General features: G+C 31.2%; 1 protein-coding gene across 1 annotated transcript in view; it reads right to left on the bottom strand.

The window, feature by feature from the left end:
• Nucleotides 1–16,327, bottom strand: part of msto1 (misato mitochondrial distribution and morphology regulator 1) — a 29,009-nt gene that overhangs the window by 4,014 nt on the left and 8,668 nt on the right. The window contains exons 6-13 of the mRNA XM_073822086.1: nt 15,432–15,597; nt 15,193–15,307; nt 11,354–11,488; nt 11,099–11,251; nt 8,562–8,693; nt 4,849–5,033; nt 1,136–1,240; nt 888–1,000 (exon numbers count right to left, since the gene is read on the bottom strand). Coding sequence (XP_073678187.1) covers nt 888–1,000; nt 1,136–1,240; nt 4,849–5,033; nt 8,562–8,693; nt 11,099–11,251; nt 11,354–11,488; nt 15,193–15,307; nt 15,432–15,597 — 1,104 coding nt within the window. The remainder of the gene's footprint in view (nt 1–887; nt 1,001–1,135; nt 1,241–4,848; nt 5,034–8,561; nt 8,694–11,098; nt 11,252–11,353; nt 11,489–15,192; nt 15,308–15,431; nt 15,598–16,327) is intronic.

The raw sequence follows: 16,327 nt of genomic DNA, 5'->3' as shown, positions 1-16,327 counted from the left end.
TTGAGAATAAAGCCAAAATTATGAGAATAAAGTATAATTATTTTGAGAATAAAGTTGAAATATTTTGAGAATAAAGTCAAAATGTTTCGAGAATAAAGCTCATATGTGACCCTGGACCACAAAACCAGTCATTAGGTTACATTTTACAAAACTTAAGATATATACATCATATGAAATCTCAATAAAATAAGCTTTCTATTGATGTATGATTTGTTAGGATAGGACAATATTTGGCCGAGATACAACTATTTGAAAATCTGGAATCTAAGAGTGCAAAAAATCTAAATACTGAGAAAATCACCTTTAAAGTTGTCCAAATTAAGTCCTTAATAATGCATATTACTAATCAAAAATTACATTTCGATAGGTTTACAGTAGGAATTTTACAAAAAATCTTAATGTAACATGATCTTTACTTAATTTCCTAATGATTTTTGACATCAAAGAAAAATCAAAAATTTTGACGCATACAATGTATTTTTGGCTATTGCTACAAATATACCCCAGCGACTTAAGACTGGTTTTGTGGTCCAGGGTCACATATATGATAATATTGTTGTAATATTTCGACATTATTCTCGAAATATTATGACTTTAATCTTGCAATCTGATTTAAAAAAAAAAATTAACATGGCACTAAAATGCTGTCCTAATATGAAATTATTATCTGTGCTCATCAACATTAAGCCTGAACTCTCCGGGAAGGTCAGAGGAAGTTGGCTTGGTTGCTGCAAAAGCTGTTTGAAACCTGTGCAAACATTGTAAAGAGCACTATTAACATCCATAAAGCACGAGTCTCACAGTCCTCTTCTATCATCTTTGTTAACAGAAGAATAATACTGAATCATGAGGTTGAACTCTGCTGATGGTTATAGAGCAGCACTCACAGTGATGAGCATCAGTGTGGTTTTGGAGGAAACCCCGGGGATTCAGAGCCGGACTGAAGATCTGTGGGAATGGAGGCGTGAGTTTACTGGAACCAGACAGCAGCTGAAGCTCCCTGCACAAACATGAACACACACACAGATACCAGATGACATCTCAGAGCTGGAGGATCTTTGCAGTGCTGTAACAGTGTGTGTGTGTGTGTGTGTGTGTGTGTGTGTGTGTGTGTGTGTGTGTGTGTGAGACTCACAGTGCTGTTGTGGGATAATGTAATCTGACGTATGAAGCCAGAACATCCTCTCCTGAGAGCTCTAAGTGCAGAGAGCTGGGCGGCTTGGTGCCAGGAAGCAACGGACTGCAAAAAACAGTACTATTAATATGTGACCCTGGAGCACAAAACCAGTCTTAAGTCGCTGGGGTATATTTGTAGCAATAGCCAAAAATACATTGCATGGGTCAAAATTATAGATTTTTCTTTTATGCCAAAAATCATTAGGAAATTAAGTAAAGATCATGTTCCATGAAGATTTTTTGTAAAATTCCTACTGTAAACCTATCGAAATGTAATTTTTGATTAGTAATATGCATTGTTAAGAACTTAATTTGGACAACTTTAAAGGTGATTTTCTCAGTCTTTTGATTTTTTTGCATCCTCAGATTCCAGATTTTCAAATAGATGTATCTCGGCCAAATATTGTCCTATCCTAACAAACCATATATCAATAGAAAGCTTATTTATTGAGCTTTCATATGATGTATATATCTTAAGTTTTGTAAAATGTAACCTAATGACTGGTTTTGTGGTCCAGGGTCACATATGAGCTTTATTCTCGAAATATTTCAACTTTATTCTCAAAATAATTATACTTTATTCTCATAATTTTGGCTTTATTCTCAAAATATTCTCAAAATAGTTACACTTTATTCTCATAGTTTTGGCTTTATTCTCAAAATATTTTGACTTTTTTTATCATAACATTTTGACCTTTTCTTATAGTATTTCAGCATTGTTCTTGTAATATTTTGACTTCATTGTCAGAATATTTTGACTTTTTTGTAACATTTCAACTTTTTTTGTAGTATTTCAACTTTGTTCTCAAAATATTTGGACTTTATTCTCTGTTCTTTGACTTTATTGTTGAAATTCTAAAACACTGTCATAGTATATAATTTAGCTAAATATGATTGTTTAATGTTGTATTTTGTATATATATATATATATATATATATATATATATATATATATATATATATATAATGTGTGTATATGTGACCCTGGAGCACAAAACCAGTCTTAAGTCGCTGGGGTATATTTGTAGCAATAGCCAAAAATACATTGCATGGGTCAAAATTATTGATTTTTCTTTTATGCCAAAATCATTAAGAAATTAAGTAAAGATCATGTTCCATGAAGATTTTTTGTAAAATTCCTACTGTAAACATATCAAAATGTAATTTTTGATTTGTAATATGCATGGTTAAGAACCTAATTTGGACAACTTTAAAGGTGATTTTCTCAGTATTTTTGATTTTTTTGCATCCTCAGATTTCTGATTTCAAATAGATGTATCTCAGACAAATATTGTCCTATCCTAACAAACCATACATCAATAGAAAGCTTATTTATTGAGCTTTCATATGATGTATACATCTCAGTTTTGTCAAATTTAACCTTATGACTGGTTTTGTGGTCCAGGGTCACATATAAGACCAACAATAGTCACAGTGGACATCAGTGTTATTTAAGTATTATTTAAAAAAAATATATTATTTATATATTCTATTAACCAATTTACTAATATTTTAAATTAGCTTCTATTTTATACTTCAATTTAAATTTTAGTTCAGTTTTTAGTAATTATTTTGTTAGATTTATCAGTTACATTTTTAGGTTCATTATTAGTTTTTTTTACATTGCTCTTTATTTATTTCTGTTTCATCAATCATGTGCATTCTTAGTTTTCAATAGGGATGCACCGAAATTTCGGTCGCCGAAAATTTTCGGCCGAAATAGCATTATCGGTTTCGGCCGAAACGTAAGAAAGCGCCGAAAATAAAAGCCGAAATTGTCGCCACGCCTCTCCCATCCTCCCGTCTCGTTCGCGCTGTCATTACGCATCAAACACGGAGTATGTCGGCGGTTTGGAAGCACTTCAAAGTTTCAGATGAGGACAGCAAAGTTGCAATATGCATGTTCTTCTCGTGTTCTTGATGAGAAGAGAAATCGTCTCTCCAGCCAGAAAGCTGAACAACTTTTGTTCATAAAGATAAACCTGCTTCTTTTGCTTAAATTAAAAGCAGACCAATTTAGTGTGTATAGTTATGTTGTTTACAGTAAGAGGTTGGATTTATTTATTTTTCTTCTGTTTGTGCACTGTTGTTTGGTACAGTAGGCCTAATTTAAAATTGAAGTAAAAAAGCAGCTAGCAATTTTTTTGCACAATTTTGTTACAGAAAGTTTTTATTATAAAATTTTATTTAGTTTTGTTATTGTTAAACAGCCTTATTACTGTTATTTATTATCAATAAAAGTTTGATTGCTTAATTAATTTGTAGTTTTTTTAATACAAACAAAAAGAAAATATTTTAAACATGTTTTTTAATGAAGCCATTTTCGGTTTCGGTATCGGTTTTCGGCCAAGTGCATCCACAATTTTTGGTTTCGTTTTCGGCCCAGAATTTTCATTTCGGTGCATCCCTAGTTTTCAACTATTACTTTGTAGGTGTAATTAAGTTTTATCTATCACATTTTATATGTGCATTATTAGTGCTTTTATATTACTATTTGAGTTTATTTGATTTCAGTTTTACAAATCACATTTTTTAATATCATTATTCGTCCTTTTTAAATATTACTATTTAGATTTTATTTATTTTTATTTCACTTTTATACACCAAATGTTTGGGCATTATTATTATTATTTGAATATTACTATTTAGATTTTTTTTAACTTACTTTTATAATTTTTTTTAGATATTTTATTTGGATTTAATTTTATTTATTTCATTTTTATCCATTATTTTGTGCACATTCATATTTGTTTTTTTTTTTTAGTTTAATGCAAATAGAGTAGTTTAAATGCACCAATAAAACAATGTGCATTATTATTTGTTAGTATTTCTTTTCTTTTACTATTTGGATTTAATTTTTTTTTTTTTTATTTCTATCAAATCATATTTTTATGCACATTCATATTTGTATATATTAATTTAGTTTTTTTTAAGTTTAATGCAAATAGTGCACAGTTAAAAAAAATGCACAGATAAAACAAATAGAGCACAGATTTTTTTTAAATACACAAATAAAAAATAGAGCTCATAAACAGGCACTAATAAAACAAATAGATAAATCAAAAGCACATTTTGTAATTAATATATTTTTTTAATATTACTATTTAGATTTCATTTATTTGTATTTTACTTAACACATTTTTGTTTATTTCCAATGAATAACTTCAGTGCTTCTACTTAAATTCATTTCAGTTAATTGTTTAAAAAAACATTTCTAATTTTCACATAGTTAAGTTTTTGTTCTAATATTTATATTTTATTTCAGCTTTTTCCATTAACGTATTTAATAGTTTTAGCTAATGATAATAACATTTGCATTTTAAATTCATTCATGCATTTAAAATTTCAGTTCAATTCCTAAATTCTAAATGTAGCAAACATAGTGCAGAATAATAATTTTAAGAGGCAGAATTGAAATCAAACTCACATAAATGAATATAAACACTGGCATGAAGTGAAAATGCACCCTATTCATTTTCTGAATGCATATTATTGCAAACAATTTATCCATGTCTATAAATGATTTTTTTAATCAATCTTTATATTGCATAATAGATTTTGTTTTATAAGCAAAATTACTTTAAAACGGATGCTCTTCAATAAGAGGACAAACTATACACAAAAAAAGGATAATGAATCAAACCTCAGCTGTGAATGAATCATTAGTCTGACCTGACTGAGTTCTGGCCGGCTAAACCTCTGAGAGTCACTGATTGGCCAAAACAGCGCCCATCGCCGATCTCAGGACACCCTGACATGGGTTTCCAGGGCAAGACGTCAGCAAACGCATCCAGAGCGTCAGGGAGACAACTGCCGTGCATCATGGGAAACGGGACGGAGCCGTACGCTGAAACAACCTGGAAAATCAGGCAGAAAGTTACAGACTAAAGCAAAGCCCCATGAATGAAAAATGGAAAACATACAGAAAATAAATAGTCTTCACTTACAGTGCCTTGCAAAAGTATTCATACCCCTTCATTTTTTTTTTTTTCACATTTGTGACCCTGGACCACAAAACCAGTCATAAGGTTAAATTTGACAAAACTGAGATTTATACATCATATGAAAGCTCCATGAATAAGCTTTCTATTGATGTATGGTTTGTTAGGATAAGACAATATTTGGCTGAGATACATCTATTTGAAATCAGAAATCTGAGGATGCAAAAAAATCAAAAAGACTGAGAAAATCACCTTTAAAGTTGTCCAAATTAGGTTCTTAACAATGCATATTACTAATCAAAAATTACATTTTGATATGTTTACAGTAGGAATTTTACAAAAAATCTTCATGGAACATGATCTTTACTTAATTTCTTAATGATTTTTGGCATAAAAGAAAAATCAAAAATTTTGACCCATACAATGTATTTTTGGCTATTGCTACAAATATACCCCAGCGACTTAAGACTGGTTTTGTGCTCCAGGGTCACATTTTGTTTTGTTGCAGCATTATGTTAAACTACTTTAAATTACTTATTTTCCCCCACATCAATTTACACTCCCTACTCCATAATGGCAAAATAAAAAAATATGTTTTTAACATTTGTGCAAATTTATTAAAAATAAAAAAACTTAAAAGATCCCGTTGCATAAGTATTCACACCCTTTTCTGGGACACTCGAAATTTAGCTCAGGAGCATTCATATTGCTTCTAGATGTTCCTACACTTGGAGTGGAGTTAAAGTTGTCATCAGATGGCAAACTCACTTTTCCATGATGTTTGAACATTAATGTGTGTTGGCAGTTTGTGTACACATGAAAAAAAAATCCACCCAGTGTTATTTTTTTAATCTTTAAAAGTAATATCCCCTTTTTAAAATCAGCTCATTCTCAGGTTCTTATTGTTGTGATGAAATACATTTGATTGACAGGAGCGCCTTACCTTAGCCCCGCCCTCACCGAACTCAAACAGTCCCAAAACGATCGCCATTGTGTCTCAGGTGCATAAGCAGACTGTAATTGACCGATTGAGGTGTTCTGTTGTTGGATGTAATAATGAACATAGCCTTCGTCATTACTGAAGATGCAGAGGAAAACGTTACTTTCACTGTTAAAAGGAAAGCGCGATCCAGTCTGCATATGCCTTTGTGTTCGTGCGAATCGTTCCTGATGCAGCTTCACCCACAGCAGAAGAGAGTATGAAGATTTTTTATGCATCTTTGTGAATGGCCTTTCTTAATAATGTGCTTATAAGCAAGTTTCACCGCTAAACGCAGCTAAAGTAGACAATATATGTGACCCTGGAGCACAAAACCAGTCTTAAGTCGCTGGGGTATATTTGTAGCAATAGCCAAAAATACATTGTATGGGTCAAAATTATTGATTTTTCTTTTATGCCAAAAATCATTAGGAAATTAAGTAAAGATCATGTTCCATGAAGATTTTTTGTAAAATTCCTACTGTAAACCTATCAAAATGTAATTTTTGATTAGTAATATGCATTGTTAAGAACTTAATTTGGACAACTTTAAAGGTGATTTTCTCAATATTTAGATTTTTTTGCATCCTCAGATTCTAGATTTTCAAATAGATGTATCTCGGCCAAATATTGTCCTATCCTAACAAACCATACATCAATAGAAAGCTTATTTATTGAGCTTTCATATGATGTATACATCTCAGTTTTGTAAAATGTAACCTTATGACTGGTTTTGTGGTCCAGGGTCACATATGTCTCATAATCCTAGAGAGGGGCGGAGCGAGCAGAGCTCATTTGCATTTAAAGGGGCCATGTCTTAAAAGTTTTTGCAGAGCTGGTTTTGACAAGGTAAACGGCTGTTTTGTTCCACTGCTATTGAGAATTTTTAATCAAAGTATATTAGAGACTTTTCCTTAAGATCCAAAGGAATCATATGAACTTGTGGAAAATGGGCATCCGATGACCCCTTTAAACTGTGGCAAATTCATTTGAGGATGATTTAGAAAGGCACACACCTCTCAGAAAAGGTCTAACAGCTGAAAATGCATCTCAGAGCAAAAACCAAGATAACTGCCTGTAGAGCTCAGTGACAGACTTGCGTTAAGGCGATGATCTAGGGAAGAGTTCAGAAACAAATCTGCTGCATTGAAGGTTGACAGAAGCATTCTCCATAATGGAAGACGACTGGAACAACTAGGACTCTAGAAAATGTCCAAGCTGACAGAGATGCAGTGTTGTTTTCGTCAACGATGACGATGACGAAATCATTTCGTTGACGCCACTTTTTTTTCATGACGATAACGAGACGATGACGAGATAAAACTGGCTCGTTGATGACTAAAACATGACGAGACGTGTGTGAGTTTTCGTTGAAGAGACGAGAATAGACGAAAATGTTAGTGGGTGGTCCGTCAGACGTTTAAAATGCATGACATTTCCGCTTATTGTGCATGCCAATTACAACCGAAAAAGTATCTGACGCTATGGCAAGCCGTTTTAGCATTAAATACTCTTTGCTATACTAGTATGGCAAGCCGTTTTAGCATTAAATACTCTTTGCTATACTAGTATGGCAAGCCGTTTTAGCATTAAATACTCTTTGCTATACTAGTATGGCAAGCCGTTTTAGCATTAAATACTCTTTGCTATACTAGTATGGCAAGCCGTTTTAGCATTCCATCCTTTTTTGTCTTTTATGTTCTAAAACATTTCTTCATTATTGTAATTATTGGTGGAAATAGTCGATCCGGAAGCTCACATTGTGTTGAACTATAGATCTGCTATTTTCAGAACTTACAAGTGACACTACCCAACAGCAAAATACTTAATGACCTACATTAATTTGTTAAAAGACTACTTTTTTCCCTTTTTTTTGACTAAAACTAGACTAAAACCTTTTTGACTTTTCGTCGACTAAAACTAGACTAAAACCTTTTTGACTTTTCGTCGACTAAAACTAGACTAAAACCTTTTTGACTTTTCGTCGACTAAAACTAGACTAAAACCTTTTTGACTTTTTGTCGACTAAAACTAGACTAAAACCTTTTTGACTTTTCGTCGACTAAAATTGGACTAAAACTAAGAAGCATTTTAGTCCAAAAGACAAAGACTAAGACTAAATCTAAGATGGTTGTCAAAAACAACACTGCAGAGATGGAGAGGTGAAAAGGTGAGGCAAAGAATGGCAGATAATTGCCAAATGCAGATGTGCAAAGCTTGTCGCATCAGACCCAAAAAGACTTGAGGCTGTAAAGGTGTTAAGGGTATGAATACTTATGCAATGTACTTATTTCAGTGTTTTATTTTTAATAAATGTGTAAATCAGGTTTTTTCTTTGTCATTATTATGGTGTATGGAGCGTAAATTGATGTGGGGAGAAACTAATTTAAAGCAGTTTAACACAATGCTGCAACAAAACTAAATGTGGCACTGTAAACCCACTGGTATTCAGCAGTTCCACTGACCTTTCTTCCAGAGACGGTCAGAGCGTCTGAAAGCTGCCACATAGGTGTGCTGTTCTGTTTCAATCTGTACGACGCCGTCATGCAGTCCAACGCCAGAGCCAGAACTGAGCTGGAGTGATACCACAGCACAGGCTGACAAAGAGGGACAGAAATGTCACAAAACAATCACTGAAAACATCATAAAATACACTGATCATCAGAGCTCATGAGAGAGACATGCAAGAACAAATCATAAAACAAACACTGAAAACACTGAATAAATGAAGATCACTGTTTATGATTTTAATAATATTTTGTTTTTAATGATATTTTCTATTTTCATTTTAATTTTTAGTAACAGTTTCATTTTGTGTGTTTTTATCATTTATATTATCATTTTATTATTATTATAATAATTTAATTTATAATTTAATTTTACTTCAGTTTTAGTTTTAAAGAGAAATAAATATAAAAAGAAGTAAATATAAAAAATCTGAACTAAAAAGAAATTAATAATACACTGGATCATCAGATAATGAATAAACGAACAGATCAGTGATATTTTACAATCATTAATACACAATTATAATTTTGTTTATATTTTAACATTTATAAAATAATTTATTAATTATAATTACAGTTTAATTATAATTATAATATTATTTACATTTAAATTTTTAAGTCTGAGTAATTATGTTGAGTGTTTTTCCTAATTTTAATTTTAATTTTTATTATTATTATAATAATTTAATTTATAATTTAATTTTACTTCAGTTTTAGTTTTAAAGAGAAATAAATATAGAAAGAAGTAAATGTAAAAAATCTGAACTAAAAAGAAATTAATAATACACTGGATCATCAGATAATGAATAAACAAAAAGATCAGTGATATTTTACTATCATTAATACACAATTATAATTTTGTTTATATTTTAACATTTGTAAAATAATTTTTTAATTATAATTACAGTTTAATTATAATATTTTTTACATTTTAATTTTAGTAATTATGCTGAGGTGTTTTCCCTAAATTGTAATAGCTTTTTTATGTCTACATAATTTTCATTTTAATTTTAGTTATAGATTGAGTCATTTTGTGTGTTCGTAATTTTCATTTTTTTTTTTTGCTATATAGCTTTTATTAATTTAACTTCAGTTTTAGTTTTAAAGGGAAATAAATAAAAGAAGAAGTAAATCTTAAAAAAACAACAACTAAAAATATATTAATAATACACTGGATCATCAGATAATGAATAAATGAACAGATCAGTGATATTTTACAATCATTAATACACTTATAAGTTTTAAAATTTGTAAAATTATTTTAAATTATAATTATAAAGTTTAATTATAATTATAATATTATTTACATTTTAATTTTAGTTATAGATTGAGTCATTTTGTGTGTAATTTTTTTTTTTGCTATATAGCTTTTAATAATTTTACTTCAGTTTTAGTTTTAAAGAGAAATAAATATAAAAAGAAGTAAATATTTGTAAATTATAATTATAATATTATTTACATTTTAATTTTAAAGTCTGAGTAATTATGTTGAGTGTTTTTCCTGAATTGTATTCGTCTACATATTTTAATTAAAATTTTAGTTATAGATTGTTTTTGTAATTTTCATTTATTGTTTTTGCTATATAGCTTTTATTAATTTTACTTCAGTTTTAGTTTTGAAAGGAAAAAAAAAAAACAACAACTAAAATATATTAACAATAGACTGGATCTCTAGATACTGAATAAATGAACAGATCAGTGATATTTTATTATCTTTTTTATGTCTACATACTTTTCATTTAACAACTAAAAAGACCAGTGATATTTTACTATCATTAATATTTTTTACATTTGTAAAATGATTTTTAAACTATAATTATAAAGTTTAATTATAATTATAATATTATTTTAATTCATTTTAATATTAAAGTCGGAGTAATTGTGTAGTGTTTCACTTCTATTTAAGTTTAAAAATTTATATATATATAAAAAAAGTTTGGACACATCTCCTCATTCAGGTGTGTCCAAACTTTTGGTCTGTACTGTAGATATGAATTCAACTGAAAAAACTTGTGAAAAAATATCTTTCAGGTGGTCCAATAGCAAATAGTTATTTGAAGTTGTTTTTTTTTACTCTTAAAACTGGATTTTCCAAAAGATGGGCAAAAATCTTACACTAAACCATGTGAAATTATCCATGTTATCCCCATGAATTAAAATTAGAAATGTGGGTCTTTTATAAAGTGAATTTTACATTAAAAAAAGCAGTTTTTGTATAAAAACCCATTTTAAAAAATATTTATTAATTTATGTATATTTAAAAAATATCACTAACCCACTGAAAACTGCACAAATGTAGAGTAAAAACAGAAAAATATACAGTACAGACCAAAAGTTTGGACACACCTTCTCATTCATTTAAATGAGAAGGTGTGTCCAAACTTTTGGTCTGTACTGTATATATTTTTTTAATAGCACTTTTTTAGTTACTTGTTTTTAGTTGTAGTGAATGATAACACATTTCATTTCAATTTCATTAAATGAACCTGGCTTACGTCATAGTTGAGCAGTGGGAAGGTTGTGGGTGGAGGTGGGCGTCTCATTAACCCGCCTCTCAGGGTCAAAGGGCAGAAGAATGAGCTGTTATTGGCCATTTGAAGCGTTCCTAATGCACAGTTCATCATATGGTACAAGTCCTTCATAGAGCTCTGTCAGCAGGAGACACAAATTTAACATTCATGTTTTCATTCAGGATTTGGGTGAATCACAGTATAAACACTTGAATGAACAGCCAAGGAGAATCGTCTCACCGTTTCTGGGTGACTGACAGGTGCCACGCCCCAGGTGAGGATGCCACGCCCTCCGTAAGAGTCCCGCAACAGCTCTGTGACCTTTGACCCCAAGCCTGAGAAGCCGTCAGCAAGATCGCACAACACCTGAAAGCCCTGAACGGGAGAAAACACAAGCAGAGTTTACATTTACATTTACATTGCTCTGCAGTGACTTACATAAAAGATTAGTAACTTTGCCTACAAAACCATGGGAACCAATTCCATCATGTAAGAAAATATCATGCTTTGGGAAGTCATGAGTAAGTTTAAAAAGTCAAAATTATGACATACCAAGTCAAAGTTATGACATAAAAAGTCTAAAATCATAACATAAAAAGTCGAAAATGACATACCAGGTGTAAATTCTGACATAAAGTCAAATTTATGACATCATAAGTCGAATTTCTGATATACAAAATCAAAATTCTGACATAAAAAGTCAAAATTATGACATAAGTCTAATTTATGGCATGAAAAATGTCAAATTTATGACATATGAAGTCAAAATTCTGACATAAAAAGTTGAATTTATGACATTCCAAGTCAAAATCATAACATAAAGTGTCGAAATTCTGACAGAAAAAGTCTAATTTATGGCATAGTAAATCGAAATTATGACATACCAAGTTAAAGTTATGACATAAAAAGTCTAAAATCATAGCATAAAATGTTGAAATGACTAAATAAAATGTTGAATTTATGACATACCAACTCAACAATATGACATAAGTCAAAATCATAACATAAAAAGTCAAAATTCTGACATAAAAGTCTAATTAATGACATGAAACGTCAAATCTATGACATATGAAGTCAAAATCATAACATAAAAAGTCGAAATTGACATGCCAAGTGTAAATTCTGACATAAAGTCAAATGTATGACATCATAAGTCAAATTTCTGATATACAAAATCAAAATTCTGACATAAAAGTCTAATTTATGACATGAAACGTCAAATCTATGACATATGAAGTCAAAATCATAACATAAAAAGTCAAAATCATAACATAAAATGTTGAAATGACTAAATAAAATGTTGAATTTATGACATACCAACTCAAAAATATGACATAAGTAAAAACCATAAAATAAAAAGTCAAAACTCTGACATAAAAGTCAAATCTATGACATATGAAGTCAAAATCATAACAAAAAGTCGAAATTGACATACCAGGTGTAAATTCTGACATAAAGTCAAATTTATGACATCATAAGTCGAATTTCTGATATACAAAATCAAAATTCTGACATAAAAAGTCAAAATCATAACATAAAAAGTTGAAATTGACATACCAAGTGTAAATTCTGACAAAGTCAAATTTATGACTTAAGTCTAATTTATGGCATGACAAACGTCAAATTTATGACATATGAAGCCAAAATTCTGACATAAAAAGTAAAATTATAACATACCAAGTCGAAATTCTGACATTAAGTCAAATTTATGATAAACAAAATCAAAACTCTGACATTTTAAGCCAAAATTCTGACATAAAAAGTGTAATTTATGGCATGAAAAGTTGAATTTATGACATACCAAGTCAAAATCATAACATTAAAAGTCAAAATTGATATAGCAAGAAGTCATAATCTTAAAATAAAGAGTCGAAATTCTGACATAAAAAGTCAAATCTATGGCATAAAAAATGTCACATTTTTGACACACCAAGTTGAAATTCTGACATAAAGGTTGAAATCACAACATAGGTCAAAATTGATATACCAAGTTGAATTTATGACAACCCAATGCAAAATTTAAAATGATGACATAAAAGGTCAAAATTATGACATACGTTGAACTTATGATAAACTAAATCAAAATTGTGACCCTGGACCACAAAACCAGTCATAAGGTTAAATTTTACAAAACTGAGATGTATACATCATATGAAAGCTCAATAAATAAGCTTTCTACTGATGTATAGTAGGGGTGGGCGATATGACCTAAAATTAATATCACGGTATTTTTCATCTTTTGAACGGTGACGGTATAATATCACGGTATTACTTTTCTTGGTACATTTTGGGAGGAGTAGCCTGTCCTGTCCCTTTAGTATTTGAATAAAGTTAATATTTTTATAATATAATAAGTAAATGGTAGGTATCCTTAACAAAAAGAGACATGGGAGAGTATTATGCATTCTCAACATTTATTTTGCAAAAAACCTAAAGATCTTACTTAACAGTGTACAACAAAACAAAAAATATTTTTTATTGAAATTTAATTTCTGCAATATTTAAAACCTTTAAATAACTATTGGAAATCAACCCATGGCAACAGTTTAAAAGTAGACCAATTCTGTGGGGAAAAACGTGGACTTGGCAACCCTGCATCCAACACGAGCTGCTGGAGTTAATGTCATTGCACACATGAGCACGAAATTTTCGTCCGAGATTTTTGCACGTTAAAAAAAAGAGTTTACACAATGCTTCTGAAACTTTCGTCCGTCATAAAAAAAATCGGTTCGTGTTTGATTTTCTGCATTTTCGCATCCATAATAAGCATTTTGATAAGGATGGCGAATATGAGAAAACTAAAAAAAAAAAAACGCATACGAAAATCGGACTCAGTGTACAATGACCTTTAGATTTGACTGATCACGGGTCGAAAGTAAAGAGAGATGGCAAAAATAGACTGGAGGACTTGCTGCAATCTTGTACTCACTGACAAATATCTATTAACGTTATAAGATGTGCTGCTCCCTTTACACAGAGTGTGCGTTATCGCAAAATCGAAAGTAAAAGTAAACAGGCCGGTCGCCGGTCGCGTTTGCCTCTTGCCCGCTCAATAAGGCAAACGGTCCCGGTCCCAAAAGTCCCGGTCGTCTCGATTGCCACTCCACCCCTGGTATAGGCTACAGGCCCGACCTTTCTTCACGATGTTTCACCAGTCGTTTAATGGCCACTCCACTTTTACCTACCACCTGCAAAGCTGATACGAATATGTTTTACTTTTTTATTTACAATAAGATATATAGTATAAGGACAGGTATTCAGACCACAACTGAACATTTTAAGAAAATCTAATGCCTTATTATTTAGAATGAGCTATTATTGATGTAAATGCAGCCGTTCGAGGCACATAATTGATTTATTACGGTATTGACGGTATTAGAAAATCCATGTCGTGATGCAATGTCACACCGGTAATGACTATGACACCGGTGTACCGCCCACCCCTAATGTATAGTTTGTTAGGATAGGACAATATTTGGCTGAGATACATCTATTTGAAAATCTGGAATCTGAGGGTGCAAAAAAAATCAAAATACTGAGAAAATCACCTTTAAAGTTGTCCAAATTAGGTTCTTAACAATGCATATTACTAATCAAAAATTACATTTTGATATATTTACAGTAGGAATTTTTCAAAAAATCTTCATGGAACATGATCTTTACTTAATTTCCTAATGATTTTTGGCATAAAAGAAAAAGCGATAATTTTGACCCATACAATGTATTTTTGGCTATTGCTACAAATATACCCCAGCGACTTAAGACTGGTTTTGTGCTCCAGGGTCACAAATTACATCATGCCAAGTTGAAATTCTGACATAAAGGTTGAAATCATAACACAGGTCAAAATTGATATACCAAGTTGAATTTATGACAACCCAATGCAAAATTTTAAATGATGACATAAAAGGTCAAAATTATGACATACGTTGAACTTATGATGAACTAAATCAAAATTGTCAAAATGAATTATTTCATGTCAGAAAAAGTCTTTGAGAAAACCTTAAAGACCTGGACACATCCCAGACAGGTTTTCTGAGATTCACCCTGCTGTGTTTATGTTGTGTTGTATGGTTCACCTGCAGATAGTCGCACTCCTCCACAAAGAAATGCAGCCGATCCTCCAGATCTTCCAGCACTGGCCCCTGCAAGAGCGCCTCCCCCTGGCCAAACGCCTCCAGACGCTCAGATTCACTGACCACAAAAATACACAAACACACACTAAATACAGTAACATCGCTCAAGAGTTCCCATCAAATCATCCTACAACTCTAGAGAATGTAATGTGATGTGGTCAAGGAGTCATTGTATTACTCACCCATCATGGTTGTACTGGTTAATGACTGAAACAGTGCGCGGATGCAGGTGGATCCTCAGGAAATCTGACCACACCCTCACGCTCCCCTCCAGCCGATAGGACTTCCGCAGCCGCTCCAGACTGCCGTTCACCGTCTCCACCGCAACACCCGCTCCCATGCTGCTCACTTTAGGAGTTACAATATAAATACACAAGATTTCATGCTCAATTGTTGGTTGGTTGCATAAATCGAATTAGGTTTTGATTTTAGATTTTCTGTTTTCACTTTAATTTTGCTTAAAGTTTTAGCCATTTTGTGTGTGCTTTTTAAATATGTCTTTACAGTTTTTATGATTTTTTTTTTATTTATAAGTTTGAGTTTATTTAGTGATTTAGTGATGATAATACTGCCCTACAAAGCAAAAAGGCAGTAACTGCATTTTTGGTCAAAAATGAGTTATTATCATTTTCACGACATTCAAGGCATCCTTTGTTATGTGACAAAATATCTTATCTCAAATGGACCACCATCTAAAATTTTACAAAACTGAGATTTATACATCATATGAAAGCTCAATAAATAAGCTTTCTATTGATGCATAGTTTGTTAGGATAGAACAAAACCGAGATACATCTATTTGAAAATCAGGAATCTGAGGGTGCAAAAAAATCAAAATACCGAGAAAATCACCTTTAAAGTTGTCCAAATTAGGTTCTTAACAATGCATATTACTAATCAAAAATTACATTTTGATATATGTGACCCTGGACCACAAAACCAGTCTTAAGTCGCTGGGGTATATTTGTAGCAATAGCCAAAAATACATTGTATGGGTCAAAATTTTTGATTTTTCTTTTATGCCAAAAATCATTAGGAAATTAAGTAAAGATCATGTTCCATGAAGATTTTTTGTAAA

This window comes from Garra rufa, chromosome 17, assembly GCF_049309525.1.
Source record: "Garra rufa chromosome 17, GarRuf1.0, whole genome shotgun sequence".
NCBI lineage: Eukaryota > Metazoa > Chordata > Actinopteri > Cypriniformes > Cyprinidae > Garra > Garra rufa.
This window is presented reverse-complemented; position numbering and strand designations above follow the sequence as displayed.